Genomic DNA, 22,045 nt, shown 5'->3' on the forward strand with positions numbered 1-22,045 from the left:
AAATCTTCCTCCTTCTCTTTGTTTTGAGTCTTTGTGTATCGTTGCAAGTGAGATGGGTCTGGATGCAGCATACCGATGGGTTTTGGCTTTTTATCCAATTAGAATATATAGAAGTTTAATACTGGCATTTGATGCTAGCTGGCTGTTTTGCCCATTAGTTAGTGTAAAATTTTTATTGTGTTAATGCTCTTTGCTTTTTGATATATTTTTGGAAAGGCTGATATTGGTTGTTCCTTTATATGTATAGTGCTTCTTTCAGAAGCTCTTGTAAAGCAGGCCTGGTGGTGGTGAAGTCTCTAAGTACTTGTTTGTTCACAAAAGATTTAATTTTTCCTTCGATTATAAAGCTGGATATGAAATTCTGGGTTGAAAGTTCTTTTCTTTAAGGATGTTAAATATTGGTCCCCACTCTTTTCTGGCTTGTAGGGTTTCTGCTGAGAGATCTGCTGTAAGTCTGATAGGTTTCCCTTTATGGGTAACCTGACCTTTCTCTCTGGCTAAGGTGCCGGGAAAACCGCCACGCTGGCCACAAGAGTCGCCCTGGCGACCCGTGGGGCTCATCCACTGGGAATCTCTTGGTCTGTGAGCAACAAATATTCGTCTGAAAGTGTGGCATCCTCTCGTTCTCTGTGCTTTCAGTGGGAACTACGAGCCTGAGCTGCTAGTGATCAGCCATCTTGGATCTCTCTCTCTTAATCTTATCACATCTCTTTAATGGCTGCCTTAAACTTCCTCTCTCCAGTCTCCGTAAGCACTGGGCCAGTCCTTACTCCATGGCTTTTTACTCTTAGTAAACAGCTTTGCCTTCTCCTCCCTTCAAGTAAAAATATCTCCATATCTTTATTCTCTTCTATTTTTTAATTTCTTTCTCTTAGGAACAAGTGCCCTGCCTGTTAGCCAGGACTGAGTCTTGAATATTATTGACTGACCCATTTCTACCTTTCCAGGACATGATTCTTTCTATCCATTATCTTCTCTTTTAGACTGGTTCTTTCTCATATACTAGATCAGCTCACATCTCCCCTCTCCTAAAACTAAAACAAAATAACCAGAAAGGCTCCTCTCTCCTCCCACTATTTATCTCTTTCCTTCTTTCCACCAAACAGCTTTTTTTAGGTAACATGTACCTATAGCCTCTAGTTTCTGACTACTTACTGATTCTAAGATCCCTAAAATTAGGCTTCTGTTTTTACCAGGCTACTGAAACTGCTCCTTGGAAGATTAGCAAAGATCTTCTTGTTTTGTTTCCTCTCCAGTCCCACCATCCTTTTACCACCAGCCCAATATCCAATAAATTATAAATTTGCAGGGAGATTCCCAATTACCCATCTTTACATTCCCTCAGCAGCTAGCATTATGCCTTGCACGTGGTAGAGACTCCATGAGTATTTGAATTGAGTCTAGATGTCTTAGACCTTCCTTATGGTCCCCTGGCTCCTGATTTTCTTCCACCATGTTAGGAACCTTGCAGTAGTCTTGATGCTACAACTGGCATCAGGGCACGTAGCTTTCTCTAATGAGTTTACAGAATTAGGAAACGTCTCATTCTCAGTTGTACAAAACAAAATTAAAAAAAAAAATTCTCATTTATCACAAAGTATAATGAAGACTATGTTATTTTGATTTGCTGTTAAAATGATAGGAAACCAACAATAAATAATTCAACATAAAATGGCATATCATAATCATCAATGGTAGTGATCAATAACTTAAAAATGAATTAAAAACATACTAATTAGCCAAACTTATCAAGTGAGTCTCCCACTGATCCAAACATTAACCACTTTTTGTATTATTTGATAACCTACATTTCTTAAGCATTTTCCCAGAAAGTGTTTCAGGTGGACAATATGATATATACTAAATTATATCCAGGAATTGGGCCAATCACTACTATAATAGTATATTGATAGGACATCTTTAATAAATACAATTTTTTTTCTGCAGAGGGTAGAAGAACACATATTCTTTGTTCAAATCCAAACACTTATAGATAATCAATGAGACATGGGACTTTTGTGCTACTTTGTTGCCCTCAGGTGTCTTACATTGCCATGGAATTTCACTAACAGGAAGTGAAATTTCCTTCTCCCCTCCATCTCATGGAAAACCTTTAAGAGTGATGAGGAGCAGCTGAAGTCCACTCAACTTCTTTCACATGCGTATATACTTTAGTTATTCTGCCAATTCTCTTCCCTACATTGCTGTCCACCTTATTGCAAGCAACATGAAATGCCCAAGGAAGTCAATACTGGCTTGTTATACGTGTTTACTTGTAGCATTCCTTTAGAATGGGCCTAACCACCAAAAATGCAAAGAATCCACGAGTTTCTGTGGTGCATTCTAATGCTCAGTTAAAATCCATCCTCTTTGTCACTATTCGGTTCAACAGTTTAGGTCAATAAACACTCTGGGAGCACTTACCTGGTGACAGGCATTGTGCTAAGGCTGCAAAAAGCCAGAGTCCAGTGGAGAATAGAGATTTGTAAACACAGAATTTCCATTTAAGACTGGTAGTGATTTGAAGTCAAATCACAGGGAATAATAATTTTAAAAGAGTGAGCTGTGTTTTTGGCAATTATATATTTCAAACTTTATCTTAAAATATAGAATTGCTCAAATTTAAAACTTGAAATTTAAGTTTTTAAAGATCACTGAAATGCTACAAAAATAATACCTAAACAAGTACAAAGTAAAAAAACAAAAACAAAAACATATTGACTAGCTTAGTCACTGAACAGATTGTTCTCAAAATAAAGGTCTTTAAAGGCAGCAAGCTTGGCCAAAAAAATATTAGAGAGTCTTATTTCACAAGCAACTTTAAATTTGCTTTCTGGTTATGCTAAGATGTTACCAGGTGATGAGTATTCCAAGGCCACTGTCCTATGATACTGTGGTAGGGAAGGGGTTCTCCTGCTCACAGTATTGTTTTCTCTTTTGAAGGCTATCCCTAGATGTTCTTGTTCTAAATCATATCTCATCTGAACCACTTCAAATAAACTGTGAACAGTCTTTTACCTTAATGCCTATGTAATTCATCAAATAGTACTCAAGTAGTCTTGGAAATATAAATAGATGAGCATTTTACTCTTAAAAAGCACTTTATTCACCTGATCTCACTACAGCTCTATGACCAAAGTTGTTGAGTGAGTATGCTAAGACCATTTGAACACACATAAAGGAGGCTGCTTTAAAGGGACTGCTTTCCTTCATGTTCCTTCAATTTTTGTGGCTATAGAACCATCTTATGTCAGAAAACTAAGTATGTGCAAAATATTAGTTTTCTGACAAAATATCTGTAGAATACACAGGCTTGGGGGAAAACCTTCAAAAATTTGACTGCTATGGCCATTTCTAAAATGAAATACAGTCCCTCTGAATTTATCATACCTAGGACACAGAGAAGGTTGTTAGGTAATAAGGGGATCTTTTCTTGCTATCTGTGAAATAAATTGTCAATATTTGGGAAACCCTAAGGCATACAGCTCAGTAGATGAATTATTCAAGAGTATGAATGCTAAGGTTATAACTGGGGATTATACACAGAAACATCATAATATGTGTGAGATTTTATATTTTGTTCTTACCACATCACCTCAATAGACACTAAGGAAACAGAAGTAAACTTGGGAATGGCTGTGAGTTTTAAAGCTAAAAAAAAAAAAAGAGTTTTAAATTCACAATCAACTATATTACTTGATTTTAAAAGAAGAGATGATTTGCTACATCTAATGTAATACCAAAGTATTTTACAACTAAAGTAACCTATAAAAACATTTATTTTAGGTAATAATGACACTTATAGACATTTTTGTATATGCATTTTTGGAAAATCAAACTTTTAAATACAGATAAGGAAAGGAAGTCTCTAACCTGTCTAACTCCTGGTTCTATCATGTAAGAGGATAAAGACATTTTGGAGTAGATTCCTTTGAAAGTTACAATAATAGCTGGAAGAACAGAAAGCAATGTAGATAAGCAAAGAATAAAAGTGTGGGTGAATGATGTGAAATTCTTATTTTCAGTTGCAGGAGGTGATGCAGAAGTTATAGAAGGTAGTTTAGAATTGTGTAGAAGACAGAGACAAGCTCATCTCCACTTCTAAAAAACAGAGTTAATGGGCTTCTGCTGATCGTGAGAGACTCAGACTAAACGTGAGGAACACAACCTGGTAGAAACACCCATTAACGTAAAGTGGCTTTTTAAAGGATATAATGAAATATCCTTCTCAAAATATCAATTAAACAGAAGTAATTCTTCATCTTTCTGAGATATTTTAAATGTAGTCTTTGTTTTCCAAAGACAAGTTATGTTTTCCAAAGCAGTCTTGTATTCCAAGGCAGGTTTTTTTTTTTTTTGAGACAGAGTCTCACTCAGTCACCAGGCTGGAGAGCAGTGGCACATCTCAGCTCATTGCAACCTCCGCCTCCCGGGTTCAAGTGATTCTCCTGCCTCAGCCTCTTGAGTAGCTGGGACTACAGGCACGCACCACCATGCCCAATTAATTTTTGTATTTTTTAGTAGAGACGGGGTTTCACTATATTGGCCAGAATGGTCTCAATCTCTTGACCTCGTGATCCACCCGCCTCTGCCTCCTAAAGCGCTAGGATTACAGGCGTGAGCCACCGCTTTCAATTCTTTAGTTACGTAGTGTTGAATCCAAAGAAGTAACCCTACCATTGGAGATAGAAAGTCATTGAATTAAAAATTTTCTTTAACAAAGAGTTCCCTTTACTCTGCATCCTCACCAATACCTGTTATCTTTAGTCTTTTTAATAAAACCATTCTGACTGGGAAAATTTTTTTTCTTAATAGTAGTAATGAACTGGAGGCCATCAAGTTCAAATCCTTATTCTGTATATTGAGAGGCGATATAGTACAGTGCAGGAGTTGTCAAACTATGACTTAGGCAAAATCTGACCTGCACTATTTTTTGTAGGTCTTAGAAGCTTGAAATGTTTTTTATGTTTTTAAATGGTTGGAAAAAAATAATATTTTGACATGTAAAAATTATATGGAATTCAAGTTTCAGTGTCAATTTATTATTATTATTATTTAAAGAGACAGGGTCTCACTTTGTTGCCCAGGCTGCTGGAGTGCAGTAGTACAATCATGGCTCACTGCAGCCTCAATGCCCTGTACTTAAGCAATCCTCCCACCTTGGCCTCCCCAAATACTGGAATGACAGGTGTGAGTCACCGCACCTGGCCTATAATAAAAGTTCTAGGCTGGGTGCGGTGGCTCACGCCTGTAATCCTAGCACTTTGGGAGGCTGAGGTGGGCAGATCACAAGGTCAGGAGTTCAAGACCAGCCTGACCAACATGGTGAAACCCCGTCTCTGCTAAAAATACAGAAATTAGCCAGGTGTGGTGGTGCGCGCCTGTAATCCCAGCTACTCAGGACGCTGAGGCAGCAGAATCACTTGAACCTGGGAGGCAGAGGTTGCAGTGAGCCAAGATTGTGCCATTGCACTCCAGGCTGGGTGACAGAGTGAGACTTTGTCTCAAAAAAAATAAAAATTAAAAAAAAAAGAAAGTTCTAATGGAACACAGCCACAGTCATTCATCTACATACTGTCTAAGGCCATCTGCACACTACGATATACTTGCACATTTGCCATCTTGAGACTGTATGGACCACATAGCCTAAAATACTTACTATCTGGCACTTTATAGAAAATGTTTACGGACCTCTGGTGTAGTGGCTGAACGACATAAAGTCTACAGCTAGACTACCTGGGTTTGACTCGAGAAAAGATGGAGTGCCTCAGTTTCCTGATCTGTAAACTGATCTGTAATGCTAATACTTATTTGATAGGGCTGTTGTAAGAATTAAATGAAAGTGTTTAGAACACTAGTGCCTGGTATACAGTAATGATTCAGTAAATGTGAAATATTTTTATTATTACGCATGAAGAAACTTTGGCTTACAGAGATAAAGTAACTTCACAAGTTCATAGAATTTGCTAGAAGCAGACTGGGAGAATTTCCTGATTCTTGCTTACATCATATTACCTTTCTTATTTTCAATATGGCCTGACCAAAAAAGATATTCTTGTGGTGTTTTTGTTGTTATTTTTAAATTACCTCATAGTCACTCTAAATGAAAACTTCAGTTTCATCAGACTCTTCTCCTATCAATCCTGTAACTTGTAGTTGCCCAAAGACAAGTTGTGGAACATTTGAGATTTTCAGGTTTACACATAAAGCTTCTAGAAGTTAAAAATTTTCTTTATTATTTCTAAAAAAGGATATTAGAGGCCTCTACAACTCAAATCTGACAAATGTGTTAAAAATTTTGTTGCTGCAAAACCTTCAGAAACAAATAACTGAAGTATGTATAGAACCCAGGATCTGAAAAGATGGCAGATTAGTCCATAAGCATTCAAAGATACTTGTTATTCCCAGTATAGCCATTTTCTCTGGTCATTTTTTCTTTATCAACTTGCACATTACCAACACAACCCCAGATTTTGCTTATTCTATGAAACCTCTCACATCTAGAATGTCTACTTAGTGGTCTTGGACAACCACCTTTTCAAGGCTTTGCTCATAAGAGGTCTTATTTCATTAAATCCACTCCCAGTTGGTCACTCCATTATGCCATATTTCCTTGTCAGTTGGTACACAATTTTAAACAATTATCCATTTGTCACTGCTGTCTAATTGTTCTCTAGTTTTTTTCTTTCTAAATAATATCACCTATCTTGCAACAAAACTGTAATTCCTTATAACCAGGTACACATCTTTTTTTAAAAAAATCACCCATAGTACTTAGATGAAGTTATTTATCATAGTAGTCATTCAACAAATGCTTCTTGCATTAATAAAGAACCACAGATACATCCTATGAACAAAATTTCAACTTTTAGAATGACTCAATACCTTTAGACTACCAACAAGATTGTAAAAATGATAATTTTTGGCACATGAATTTAAAAATCAATCATTTAAATTAAACCAAACTAGAAGAGTAAAAGTATCTTAATTAAAATGGGGTCTACAACCTATAATAGAGAAATTAACTCTAGATCCCTAATGCTTACTACTCCTTTCAGATACATTCCATGACACTGGAAAATGTTATATTTGATGTGGATTTTGGAGGTAATGGTAAACCTTACATAAGTATTTTTTTAATCCACCCACAAAGGATTATGTTGAATTCTCAGACAAGTATAATTTTCATCTGCCTGTTTAACATACCTATAGCAACATTACTTAATATGTGAGTATGTGAAGTATATTTTATTATAATAGTAGACAAGCAAACTGAATGTGTCCCAGGAAGGGGTCTTTTCCATTAACTTTTATAAAGGCTTTCATTTCAAAGTTTCATTAACATCTGACAAGCAAGCTGAAAAAGCTTTGCTTAGAGCTTAGGTTAGGAGCAAAATGCATTTTGGTAAAACTATTCCAAGATTACACTGACTGACTGTGCGAGAATATACTAATTTGTTTTGTTTTGTTTTGTTTTGTTTGGAGTGTGGGGAAAAGAGAGAGAAAGGGAGAGAAGAGTCATGGACCCTACTTTATGGTTGCCATGGATGCAAGGTCAGCCTTCCACACTTGAATCTACCAGCAGAGTTCAGACAGGTCAACGTGTGACCGGCTCAGGCCCTGGGGTTAAAAGTTCAAGCAGCGATGGAAAAACCAATATGTCCAAGCAGAGTATGCTGTACAATTTATTTCAATTTACATCAAGCCATGCATATAAAATTTAGATAAATTCCATTCAGATCTGATGTTGCCTGACACACAATGTATGCAAACAGATGTCTGTGGGGCTTTTTCTATGCTTTAGAAAACAACATTAAATTTAAAAATATGTCTCTGGGATTTCTTTATTGAATTACAAAATGAACATAATTTTAACTTAAATGTTTTCATTCTTTCTTCCAATTTTTTTGTGCGGGGGTCTTAATAATTTCTCAGTTCTCAATCTACTCTATGTCATATTAAAGAGGATAATGTATATTTACAACTACAGCTTCAGTGTTATTGTAGTTATAGATTCTATTTATATCCCTTACCACTTTCCACAAATATTTAGTGATTGATATTTCTGATTTATCTCTGGCTTCTATCCTCATCTCTATTCCTTTCTGCTTTGAACATAAGAAGAGTACTGGAGGCTGCTGGGTCATCTTCCAGCCACAAGGTGGCTCCCCCAACCCCTTCTCTCAAGCCAATGGATGTACACCTTTGCTGATTACTCCAGGCTGACTAGAATTCAGAGCTAATTATGATCTATAAATGCCATTATTTTCATTGTGAAGTGAATGGCTCACAACCCAGACCCTGGTACACTGAGATACAATGCAAATTTGGTCTTTAAAAATATGAGAAAGAAAAAGATCTTTGTATTTGCTTAATTTCTCTTCACTCATCCTTCCAAAAGTACAACAGAGCTAACCTTAGAGCAAAATAAGAAAAATAATAAAGGGCTCCAGAGGAACCTAATTTTATTGCCAAAGAACATAGTCATACACTAGACAAGGTCAAATTTTAAGAAAAATATACAACGTATTCTCACTTAAACTAGAACTACATTTTGGATTTGATATTTTACCCATGAGAGAGTTTTGATGAGAAGATTTTGCAAAACTTTATAGAAGTCCCACATCATGCCATCAGTGAAGAACAGCGATCTCCAATACTGCAAGACTTTAAAAGGAGCAGAAATATTACATATTTCCGTTTTGTTGTTTAGCAAACAGCTTGCATATTTTATAAGTGTGATTTTTAAAGAAGACATCATAATTTTCTACAGCTGAAATAGACATAGAGAGACAAATTATTTATCTAATTACATGGAAGGTCCTTCTAAAAGTCTGAGTCCTAATTTCTCACAGTTTTCATTTTCTGTTCTGGGGAGAAGCTATTTAACATTTGGGCAAGTTTCATTTTCCTTATCTGTAAAATGCAGATAAAAATAAGACATATGCCTCATGGGATTTTTGCCAGGATTAAATGAGTTAATATATGTAAAGCACTTACAAGAGTCCTTGGTACATAATAAGAGCCATATAAATGTTTGCTATTATTATTATTATTTATTTGAGCTCAGTTCCTCCTTGTTGACAAGTACTTCGTGACACAATCACTTGAGAAAAATAAACTCTCATAGATTTCATAAAGACATGAAAAGTATCATTTTTTTTAGATACCTGAGGGCTCTGATTGGGCTAACTGATGGTGTATGGGTTTTTTTCTTCCTCAAGAACTTTATAAAATAAGCATTTTCATCGCAATTCACAGTATTACTTTTAATATGACACTAAAAAAAAGAAACTGCTGATTTCCAAATCTCAAGCTGGTTTTAGATAACACTTTTTAAAATGCATCATTTTTCTAAAGCAAAAAACAACTGCAAGTAATCGTTCTAATAACTTGGTTACAATATTCATATTGTAAATATTTTCATTTTACTTTTTCACTATAATAGAAAATATCTGCAGGAGCTTACTCATGCCAGAATATGACTTTGTTAAGCCTCTTGTTAAACTTAGAACACATGAGTCCCCTGCTTCTAACATAAATAAATGTTTTGAATTCCCCAGTAAGCACAGCCTTGACAATTCTCAAGTAAATTTTCTAAGGATATAAATAATATCCTTAACTTAAGGTGGCCTGTAATAATTCAACCATGAGCAAAGGCTTATGTGGACACAAAATCCTGCATTTACATAAATCCTTGTTTGTATAAGGAAATGTCTCTATTCATAGATATAAATATATACATATGTATTGGTATGTATATATACTATATGTCCACATATATACTCTCTTAAAACCTCCCATCTATTTGGAAATACATAGAGACCAAGAAAGATAATCAAATCCATTTTCAATAGCCAAGGAGAAGAGTATGACATTTTTAAATACCTGCTAAACTGTCATGCAACTCTTTATTCTTTATTATGTCTGTCAGCTACTACTAGGTGCCTAGGAGACAAATGCTAGTCCTAGTCCTGACCATTTATTTCTATTTGGAATAATTTCAAGCCTACATCTCTAGAACTGCTTGAAAATGCTGTCTGAGTAATGTTGGCCTTGCACCTTGAATGAGGTCTAGAATAAGGAGAGGTGGAAAGAAATCTTTGGGTAGAGACAATTTGGCACCTTTTTTGAGGGAAGCCTGTCTTGGTTTTGCCTGCACTTCCACAAATACTACTTTGAAAGACCCTCTTTCCATTCTGAGCAATATGTATGTGTTACCAAAAGCAATGTCTTTTATCAGAAGCAGTTTTTGCTGCATGCATCCACTTTCACTATATTCTTAGTAAGTCTTTCTTTTATGCCAGTTCCAGACATCAGTTAACAGAACCCCTTAATGAACAGATGTATTGAAGAAATGCATCAATTCATTATTTGTTACAGTTTGGGGTATCTGTCCTATGGGTTTTCTAGCCAAAGGCTTATATGTTTCCCAAGAGAAATTAATTTTCATGAGAGAAGAAAATTGAGGCAAATCACTGCTGTTAGACCCTGAAGTCAGAGACACTGGTTTGTTGTCCTTCTGTACATGTGAAGAAAAACTCCACAGTTACAGAAACAACTGTGGTTCCAATCTATCTCTCATTCTTTCTCAATGTGAAAAATTACCAAATGAAACCAAATTTTTCTCTGTCAATAGAATGTATATGATTACAGCTGTTCATATTTTCACTCTAATGAAGGGCTGCACAGTTAATTGTAAGATTTATTAGAGACTGTACATTGCTATGTACATGCAAAACAGTTAATCGACATCCAAAATGCTGGTTGTTTATTCTGACATCAATGATCATATTTCTTAATTCGAAAGAAAAAGCATTTGGGGAAAATGTGTTTTGTTTCCTCCAAATCAGAAAATAATAATTTCAATGTAAGAAATAAAAGGGCTAGAGAAAAATTATTGATTTATGTATGTTAAGGCAGGGGAAAAATTAAGGATGCTTTTTAAAAAAAAGTCCATAATCCCCCATGCTGCTAGAAACAAGAGAGTTGATTGCCAGCTTTGTTTGATTTCACAGAGATCTCATACGAGGCTGGGTTCATAAACAGGTGAAATGATGGAGTTTATTGCAACGCACATCAACACTGAAACTAAATAACTGTGTTGCCATCTCAGTCCCGCTGAAAGACGAATGGTAAACTTGACCTGCCGCTGGTACTATCCGATTGCCATTTTTTATTCCCCCTCGCTGCCCCCCCAGGCTGAGCCACGTTGAGTAAATGCATGTGCACGGTCAGGTCAGACCCCGGGATCGGGTGAAACTCCGTTCACATTTGCATACAGGCGGAGTCTCACAATGAAAGCCCATCTGTTCCCGTCTCGGAGTACAAATCGAGTGTCACCCAACTCACTGCAAACGACAGCAGCATGGCCATTAGATGGAGGAACACTCAGCTCAGGTTACGGATATGGAACTGCTGATTTGGGTTTAAATACCTGATAACTGAAGACTTTTCATTATATGTGAACAAAGAATGAACTTTGAACTGCTCAGGAGATACCCTCTCCCCACATTGGGCATCCCTAGTTCTATCCATTACTAATACACAACTGCTGTATTTTCCACTAACTCTATTTTTTTTGTATAAAAATTAGTTAGGCTGAATGTCACAATGCCCTAAATAATTGTTTTTTTTTTGCAGAGGAGGAGGGAAGGGTAAGGGCAAGAGGTGGAGCAGCAAGGGATGTTGTAAATAGAAAATGAACTCTGAACTCTATCTGCCCCCGAAGGTCATTAATATCATGGCAGTGCTATTCCTTGAATTTTTAAATTTTACCATGGTAGAAATTTTAGTTGCTAGAGTTTAACCAAAGTGTGAACTGCTCCTGCCCTTTAATTCCTCTCCCCTAAACCCATTCAGTTAAGCAAGGCACCTGCCTCCTAGGATCTTCACTCATGGGCCTGGTTATTCCAAAATAGTTTATCAATCACGATCTGTGTCAGAGATTATTTTTCTGTTAAAATTCAGCAAGTACTTTAGAGTTTACAGACAGAAATCACATACATTCTGACACAAAAAAATAGAGCTGTTCAAGAAGAAACCCCAGGATAATAAGCCTACCCAAGCACCAGCCATGATAAATACAAGGAAAATCATGAGCAAAAATATGGGTAGACTTTCATCAAATGCTTTCTTGTCCTATTTTATGGTAAGAGTCTATTTCTACAAAAATCTTTCTAAGGAAGACACAACATGTGGGGTTTGGCTACTTGTGCTTATATTTGAAATACTTCTGTATTCTGTTACATGAATCACATTTAACATTAAATTACGATTTTAGCCATTAGCCCAGTTTGGGCTCCAGTGCATGTGTGGTTACATACCAAACACACAAACTCTACTGTAGAGAAAACAGATTCCCAGTTTTCTTTTTACTAGTTATGTTTCTTGTTTTCCAATCAGTAATAGTGTCACTATATGAAGTGCAAGGGTAATATCTGATTGGGTGTAAAATTTTAAAAAAATAGCTGCAAGAACTTTCTTGATTTGCTTTAAGGAATTATGCAATTTGTTTTCTTGCACATACTTCTCTTTCTTAAAACACTTACTAGAACAAACTTATAGAAAAGAATGTATTAGGATGACATGGAATCCAGAATGTTTAAAGGCCATTGGGTCTTAAAGGCTGTGTCTCGTCAGCAAGAGTTTCTATACTACTATGTGAAACTATGTTCTTATTGTTTGTCCTTAAAAATAATACCAGGGTAAAGAAAAGATTTGAGGGCTATTTCTTTTCTCATCCCATGCAAGAGCTTACGGTCAACCTTCATGAAAGTTCTACATACATTAAAAGAGAGAATAGACCCTTTGTTTCAGAAGAATGACCAAGACAAGGGTGAATTTTTGCTCCACTTTGTCAAGTTTAAGGGGAAACTGAATTCGGGAAAAGAGAGAGAGAGAGAGATCCCCAAACAACTTTCTTAGCTGTCTCCTCATTGCCTCCAATCTTAAACTTATAACATTTTGTTGTTATTCTGTAAACAAGTCAGGAATTTGCATTAAGAGATATTTGGCCATATGATATCTTGGAGGTGGGCTGTTTATTTGCATTCCACGCAGCTTGGTGTCTTCTGTGTGATCAGTAACAAAGCAGCAGAAACCAAGAAGCCAGGAATATAATGCTAGAGATTTTCTTTCTGTCTACATCAGGAGAAAATGCTCCATTAAGGAGGTATAACTACTTTAATTCTATATTCCTAAAGGGATGTGAATGAGAAAAATTCTTCTTGTTCCAAAATGATAAACTAACTTGTTTATAGAAATATGGGTTTCTTCGTTTCTTGTTATGTACTATTGGTGGTGGTGGTGGGGTGTGAACAGGAACCAAACCTTGAACTTAATTTCCCCTTTGAACTCATGACCTTTGACAAGATTCCCCATGCGTTCCCCTTCAGACAAATTTCATCACAATTACAGTCCCTTCCACTTGAGTTAAAGATATATAATCATTGATTTGACCTAATTACCTGATACATCCCTTTCTTTGCAAGGTGAAAGCTAAATGTGTGAACAGAAGCTGACCCGTGAAGTTCTAATATCCAATTTTTATTCTAATTATCATAGAACACTTTCAGTCTTACTCTATTTTTCTCAAGTTTTCTTTTGGTCCCTTCCCTGAACCCACTATTCCTTCAAATTCAACAATGCCCCCTAGGTTTCAAGCTGCTTGGCAACAGACCTTCAAATGCATTATGTGCTACATGTTCAAAGTGTCATTTTTAAACAAAAAAACTAAAGATTAACTCTGCATTAGAAAGTCGTCACTAATCCCTGTCTTTCAAGAAAAAGTCTTCTGAGGAGATAAAAGAATGGAAACTAGAAAGTTCCCACAAGGTTCTGAAATTATCTGACTGCTTAGCATCAATCTATTATGATTCAGACTCTTTCCTAATAATTTACAAACTTCAGGTTATAAAGCAGACACAGGCAATATCAATAGAGTTAGTCTAATCTATTTAAACTATAGGGGATTGTATTTTTTGAAGGGACTATGTGTGTGATGGTGGGGAGGTGGGGGATGTCTGCTAAGTTTAGTACAACAAATCCCAAGCAAAGACTTTAATAACAAAGTTTAAATAATGGAATATATTTTTTAAAATAAAATATGTGATTTAAAAGCAAAACTCAGGTTGATAGAAACTATATGAGTTGACTTTAAAAAACGAATTTGTGAGTATTCATCTCTACCTCAAGTTAATTTTTAAAAGGAATAAACTGAAACCACAGAGTTTTCATTATCTTGTCTTAGACTGTTGAAAAAGAAAGATGAATTGCAAAAAGTTAAACAGCAAAGAATAAACAAAGAAGAGATTCTTCTCACTTCTTTATGTCATAGTTTACATCCACGGGCATCATGTTCTCTCAGAAACAAAATGACAGTCGATTTTCCTTTATATCATTTTTGCATCATATCACTACTGCCTCCAAACATTATCAGGCTTTATAGGTAGAAGGGACAAAAGATTTGTAAAGAAAACACCTATGAAGTCAAATCACCTGCTTATTTTGGTGGAGCTTCTTGTGGTCGTCTCTTACAAAAATCCAACAACATTGAAAGAAAAAAGTAGTCCTTCATCTGACCATCACAGTGGACCTGCTTCTTGAATTTTATCATCAGCAATTAGTTTTAATTATACTTTGAAACCAAAGGCCTGAGCAAACAGGGAGGAAAAAAAAAGTAGGTGGCTGAACTCTTTAAGTAGGAAATTATCACAGTGTACTCTGAGGTAAATCTCTAAAAGATTAACATTTTATGATGTCATTTGTAGCTAGGGTTGGACAGACATAACAAAATAGACTGGAAGGTTTCCAGAATGTTGGGCCATTAGGTAGTTTCTAAAAGGCAGGTAAAATCTGTTATATTTCTTCACTTAGAAAAGTACAAAAATTATAGAAAACTCTGAGGAATACTTGAAAAATGCCTGATCTCGACTCCCACTTCTACCCAAAGCCTGAAGTGTAACCATGAAAGTACACAGGATTGTCAGTTTCTTTGAGGAAAGCAACACATAGCTAGATGGCTGAGATCCACGTTAAAAATGCATCATCAATTATAAAAACATTGCTCCTAATTCCTGTTTGGCTATCATAAGGACCTTTGTCAAATATATTAATATTGACATCCAGGCAACATTCCAGGAAACAGAGAGAAATAGGATGCCTATTCTGTGAGAGAAATACTAGATATGGCATTATTATTCTAAGCCTCAAGACAGTTCAATGACAAATGGATGGACAGCAAAATATAACTAAAAGAAACTGCCCTCACTAGCAAGTCAGAATTCCAGGTTTAAGAAGTAAATAAAAAATTTGTACTCATACAATAATTTTAGGATTGACAAAAACAGGGATAGAAATGCTGGAATATTCAGAAAAAAAGAATACATGTTATATCCCTGGGGTTGGGCATGCCCTGAAATGATCCTCTACAGTCAAGATTCTTAATGTGGTATCTGTGAACACTCTGAAATTATATGCAAATGTGCATGTGTGCTTCCCTGTGCATGCTCATTTTTATGGCAATGAAGAACCACTGCTACATAGTGATAAGAAAAAGAATAAAAGCACAAAAAAAATTATGACAATTTCCAAAGAAAAGATGTTGGAAGCCAATGAACAGCCAGCATCATCTCTCATGTAGAACAGTGGTTTCAAACTTGTTAAAATTGATTTCTCCAATTGTAAATTTTAATTAGACACAACTATCCATTTATAGTGTATACATATTTACAGATCTTATATATGATACTAATAATTCATTAATATTATAAAAACTTAATTTCTTTCTCATATTCAGGTTGAGCATCTGTAATCCAAAAGTCCGAGATTCAAAATGCTCCAAAACCTGAAACTTTTTGAGCACTGATATGATGCCACAAGTGGAAACTTCCACACATAAGTACTTAACATAAACTTTGTTTTATGTACCAAATTATTTAAAATATTGTATAAAGTTGCCTTCAGACTATGTATATAAAGCATACATGAAACAAGCAGATTTCATGTATAGACTTGGGCCCCACCCACAAGATATTTCTTTAGGTATATGCAAATATTCCAAAATCTCAAATCCAAAACACATCTGGTCACAAGCATTTTGGATAAGGGATCAACCTGTATATACATGTATGTTAATATTTTCTTCCCACTCCTATGGATCATCCAGTATACCTCACCCTAGTCTCTCCCCTCTTCCACTCCTATCCCCCTTAAAATCAATTCTACAAAGAGTAATTAGAGAACTCTTTTAGAAATGTAAGTTATATCATGCTAATCTCTTACTTAAAATTCACTAGTAAGTGATATGCAAAATAAAATCCAAATATCTTACTATGGCTTAAAAGGCCTTTCAGTGACTTAGTCCTTTCTGTCTCTTCAACCTCATTTCCTAACACTCTGTTCACTCTAGCCACATAGGTTTGGCTCTAGCCACACAGGTTTCTTGATTATTCCCTGAACACTCCAAGATGGGTTCTACCTCAGAGCCCTTGCATCTGCTATTCCCTGTGCCTAGAATGCTCCTCCCTTAGATCAACCCATGGCTTGATCTCTCACTTCATTCAGGTCTGTGCTCAGAGGCCTCCTCTGATCACCCTGTTCTCAAAGAGACCTACTGTCACCCTTTTTAGTCTCTCTCTCTCTGCCTTTCAGTCTTTTTTTGTTGTGTTTAGTTTCAGACCATTTACCATGGCTTGACATTATATTATATACTGGCTGCAGTAAAATATAAGCTATATGTGGCTAGGGGTTTTGTCAGCTTCATCTCTGTGTCCCCAGTACTAGTCTAAGGTCTTGCACATAGTAGGTCCTCAATGATAAATGAACGGATGAAGAATAGTCAAAGCAATTGGCAGATAGTCCACCTAATGTTCATTTGAATATGAACCTCAAAAGAATGTTCACATGACAGAGGCCACCACACTAAGAGGAGCTATTGATCAGACAGCTAAAAATCAGCTCTCTCTTTCCCCAACTTTCATAACACCAAAACTACATCTTCCTTATGGTATCTATCACTATTTCTTTCATACCATTCTTATTTGCCTACAGGTCTCATCTCTCCTAGTGGCCTTTGTGGACAAAAAATCCCAATCTGATCCTTCATCTTCTTCCTTATCACATCCAACATGTAACAGGTACCCAGCCCCTGGATTGTGGGCAGGGCTGACAGTCACATCCTGGCCATAACAATCTGAGACCCAGCTGCTCATGCAGGAGCGAAAGGTGCCAGCCTCTCCGAGCCATGCTGAATGATGATCCTTGACTCTATGTTCAGACGGATGTGCATGGGCATTCATCTGTTGACAAGGCTGAATGAAGAGAAAGGATTCCCACTGGAAATAAACCTATGAAAAATCACCAATCCTTTGTATGATAATTGTGGCAAAAAATTATCTCAATGTTGATAGAAGGATGAACACTGGCTGGGCGCGGTGGCTCATGCCTGTAATCCCAGCACTTTGGGAGGTCAAGGAGGGCGGATCACGAGGTCAAGAGATCGAGACCATCCTGGCCAAAATAGTGAAACCCTGTCTCTACTAAAAATACAAAAATTAGCTGGGTGTGGCGGCGTGCGCCTGGAGTCCCAGCTACTCGGGAGGCTGAGGTAGGAGAATTGCTTGAACCTGGGAGGTGGAGGTTGCAGTGAGCCAAGATTGCGCCACTGCACTCCAGCCTGGTGCCTGGCAACAGAGTGAGATTCTGTCTCAGAAAAAAAAAAAAAAGGAATCATGAACACAAATAAAGACTAATCTTAAATGATGATCAGTTGACCTTCATTTCTTTTTTAGACGTCAATTCCCAAACAGAAGTAGAACCATCACAAACATGGCATTAAACATTTTTTAAATTGAATCAAATTAAGAAATCAAGTTATATAATAGGAAAAATTTTAAAGATAAAGAAATAAAAGTGCTCAAAGGTTTGAACCAGCGAAGTATAATTCTATACTTAGACCAGTAAGCTAGTCATATAAAATGTTCACAAACATTTTCTTTTGAAACAAATATACTTGGATATGAATAATTTTTATGTACCAGAAGTTAAATAAAACTTGAAAACAAATGACAATAGGCAAGTTATTTAACATTTCTACATCTTAGTATCTTTATCTGTAAACAAAAGGAACTGAAGTAACTTCAGATCTCTTCAAGGTCTGAAATAATTAAAATAAGAATCTAGTTGAGTTTTTCAGGATGCATATGTGTTCTATGCTTATTAATGACTGAAACTAGAACAAATTATTAAACTCTCATGAGACATTAAGTTAGAAGGCATTATAGAGTCAGCAAAAACAGAAGGAATCAAAGGGTAGAGGTAGAAACTAAAGTATTTCAAGAATAAAATAAAATGGAGTTCAATCAAGAAAAAAATGCAATTAACAGGTCTGAGAGAAAAATAATGCAAAATACAAGTATCAATAAAAAGAAAAGGTTTAGGAAGCATAATACTGTAAAAAGACTTAAAGGCACCAGAGAAGTGCAAATAAACTTTCATTATGACACATGAACAAAACCGGTGATTTTTAGATTTCATGTACAGCACCATAATTCATAAGCCCCTAAGAGGGCATTCATGTTTCCACATTCTTTAGGGAGGAATTGCCATATTGAAACAGACCACTGGTCCATCCCTTTTGCCATGATGCCCTGACAGCAAACAGATGTTTCAGAGAAAAGCTCTACTCTCACCAACCCAAATTCAATAATACACCTAATGGTGCAATACTATATCAAGAACATATTTCTTTTTGACCTCAGATGGCAATTATCTTATACCCAAAGCAGGAGGCTGGCTCACTTTGATTTCATGCTGGGTATCCCACTTAAGAGGTCTCACTTATAATTACATCAAGACTGATATTTTCACTTACTTGGCTTTTCTGACACACTAAGCTACTTATACAATTTGCTGTCACCACCATCACAATTAGGCTCTCAAGTGTTTGGAATAATGTAGGTATAATACAAATTGTTGTGTTTGTTCTTGTAACTGTCCTTTTAAAAATCTTTGCTTTCTGTGGCTGGGTGTGGTGGCTCACATCTATAATTCCAGCATATTGGGAGGTCAAGGCAGGAGGATTGCCTGAGGTCAGGAGTTCGAGACCAGCCTGGGCAACATAGTGAGACTCCATCTCTACAAAAAATTTAAAAATCAGTCAGGCATGGCATGAACCTATAATCCCAGGTACTCCGGAGGCTGAGGTGGGAGGATCACTTGGAGCATGAGAGGTTGAGGCCCAATGACTCATGAATGGACCACTGCACTCCAGCCTGGGAAAGACAGAGAAAGACCTTGCTTTGGGGGAAAACAAAGTCTTTGATTTCTTAAATATTAAGGTTTCTATTATTAGCTTCAATTTATTCAAAGGCTTGAGAATTCCCAGTTTAATGTAAATAACCATCTTGAAGTGGAAATGAAAAGGAGAAGGAACCTTTAAAGAAGTACACATAGCAGTAATAATAACTTTTTGATAAAAATTCTCTAGAATACATGAGGTTTAGGGCTTTGCTGTTGATGGTTCTCTGAGAGAGTGAACAAAATAGAAGAAACAGATTGGAATGGCAAAAGGAAGCGATCAGGAGTATGAAACTGAAGCTGCATCCCAGTTGTTTCTAGTCCCCTACAGATTCAAAGGTACATTGCAGAAGCACTTCAGCCATAAATCCCAAGGTCCTCTCACCTCCAGAGTAATCCTTTTTGGGACAGATCTTCACCTGCCACACCCTTTCCATACTCCTGGAACTGACAATTTAATTAGAGCTTCTAGCATGACATTTAAATTAATGTAAAAGAATAGGGGTTGGGACCAGCCTGGGCAACACAGAGAGATTCTATCTCTAGTTTAAAAAAGAAAGAATTGGAAAAGGCTTTTCCCAACTGGGAATAATGACAAACTTGAAGACGCCAATTATTTTCTCCATCAGAGTATTCTGGACATAAGAAACAGCAGTAGATCATGGTAGTCAATGATGCTGCTCCACAGCTTGATTGGAACAGTAATATTAAAATTCTGGGCCAGGCATGGTGGCACACACCTGTAATCCCAGCACCTTGGAGGCCAAGGTGGGCAGATCACTGGAGCCCAGGAGTTTGAGACCAGTCTGGGCAACATGGTGAAACCTCATTTCTACAAAATATACAAAAATTAGCTGGGTGTGATGGCATGAGCCTGTAATCCCTGCTACTCAGGAGGCTGAGGTGGGAGGATCACCTGAGCCTGGGAGGTTGAGGCTGCAGTGAGCCGTGATCACACCACTGCATTCCAGCTTGGGTGACAGTGCGAGACCGTGTCTCAAAAAATAAACAAACAAACGAATGAATAAAATTCTGAGTATTGTTTTTGAGATGACTCCTCTCTTTTAATAAAAAATTTGAAGGCTTGATAAGAAAGCTTATGAGCAAGTATCTAAAATATCTATTATCTGGTAACCAATATGATAACTATCTATTAAATGGACAAATAATCTCATAGACTCTTAGTAATCAAAAGGTTAAACAAAACCTGAGAAACAAAATTACCAGGATATTTCATGAGGCAAGAGATCCAAAGGCATGCAAGATCACCCAGGAATAAAAATGATGCCAAAAGGAAAAAAGGATTAGTTTCCTATTAATGAAATCTATTATTAACAAGAAACAGTCTCTCATGAACTACAAATAACAGAGTAACAATTCAAGAACATGTCATCAGGAAGAACTCAGTCTTAAGTATTAATTAAATGATCTTACTGGTTCTCTGTATACCCTAAAAAGCCCCTAAGTCTATTCTGGGAGGTACAATAAATCAGTAATATTACCTTAAGATTAAACTGATAGTGCTAGACAAGGATGTCTTTCGAAAGTAAATTTTTTCTTTACTCTCCTGGAAATAAGTTGCTATAAAAACCTGCAACATGGTAGAAACTCACAGTGCCCAGCACACTTATAAATGTTAAATAAAAAGTAAATTATTTGACTTGAATTTTGTAACTCCTAAAAATACTAATGGTTGCTGCAGTATAAAAAAGAAAGTTTCTCTTAAAAATCTTACTAAGGCAAAGAAAATGCAATCAGAGAGGAAAAAAATACAAGTTTTTATCAAAAGAGAAAGCATTTCTTGGCTGGGTGTGTTGGCTCACGCCTGTAATTCCAATGCTTTGGGAGGCTGAGTCAGAAGGATTGTTTGAGCCTAGAAGTTTGAGACGAGCCTGGGCAGCACGGTGAGATCCGATCTCTACCCCCATCAAATTTTTTTTTTTTTTAAGAAAAATCATTTCTTATTATCAATAACAGTGGTAATTAAAAGAACAATAATAAATAAAATTCCTAGCTACTTCAAAACTCTCATTCAACTGTTATGCTGGCCCAGGAGAAGCAGAAGGCAGTGATTATTGAACATATTACATGTCAAATGCTTTCTGTTTCTGGTGGAAATCTATGTTTCCAGGCCACCCAAACCAATGACAGGCATCCAGATAATAAGCACCTTAGCATGTGAGGTCCTAGAACTTCTCCAGCATTTTTAGAAGATGTGATACTAATCAGTAACATGGCTAGTGGTCTCCAACAGAATGGAAAGAAACAAGCAACAGTTAGCTAACCAAGAATCCCACCAGAGTATAGAAAGAACTACCCATTTGCATGTATTTTCTCATTACCCAAAAGCAAAGAATGACCCCTCAATAAATCATTTGGGCCAATTCCCTACCTTTCTAGATATAAGTATGCAACTTGGTCAAGATAGAGAGATAGTTTGTCACCCTATTTTAAAAGATTTTCAATGAACAATATTCCACAATGATCATTTATATCAGCTCATCCTTCTGTTTCATTATTTTTAAAGGTAAAACACTCTCTCCAGTCCATCTCTCTCCATTGAAAGGTCCACTGACTTTGAAAAGTCCCCACCAGTGCTCACAACACCATGGCAAGCATCTCCTAATCCTCTCTAATCATCCTTTCCTCCCCAAATATAAACCTAAGTCAATCTGTGATTAAAAAAAAAAAAGCTTCACAGCTGCCTATCACCTTCAAAATAAAAGTTGAACATAATCTTTACAAT

The 22,045-nt window shown here is 36.4% G+C and overlaps 2 protein-coding genes across 7 annotated transcripts in view; both read right to left on the minus strand.

Moving 5' to 3' along the window:
• The window catches only part of LOC105717062 (nuclear transport factor 2-like), a 35,891-nt gene extending 33,453 nt beyond the window's left edge, over positions 1-2,438 (minus strand). The window contains exons 1-2 of the mRNA XM_064367452.1: positions 2,425-2,438; positions 486-580 (exon numbers count right to left, since the gene is read on the minus strand). Coding sequence (XP_064223522.1) covers positions 486-580; positions 2,425-2,438 — 109 coding nt within the window. The remainder of the gene's footprint in view (positions 1-485; positions 581-2,424) is intronic.
• Positions 1-22,045, minus strand: part of SKAP1 (src kinase associated phosphoprotein 1) — a 324,123-nt gene that overhangs the window by 182,320 nt on the left and 119,758 nt on the right. The window lies entirely within an intron of this gene.

The sequence above is a fragment of the Aotus nancymaae genome, unplaced genomic scaffold, assembly GCF_030222135.1.
Source record: "Aotus nancymaae isolate 86718 unplaced genomic scaffold, 86718_ANA_hifiasm-v0.15.2.pri h1tg000072l, whole genome shotgun sequence".
Taxonomy (NCBI): domain Eukaryota; kingdom Metazoa; phylum Chordata; class Mammalia; order Primates; family Aotidae; genus Aotus; species Aotus nancymaae.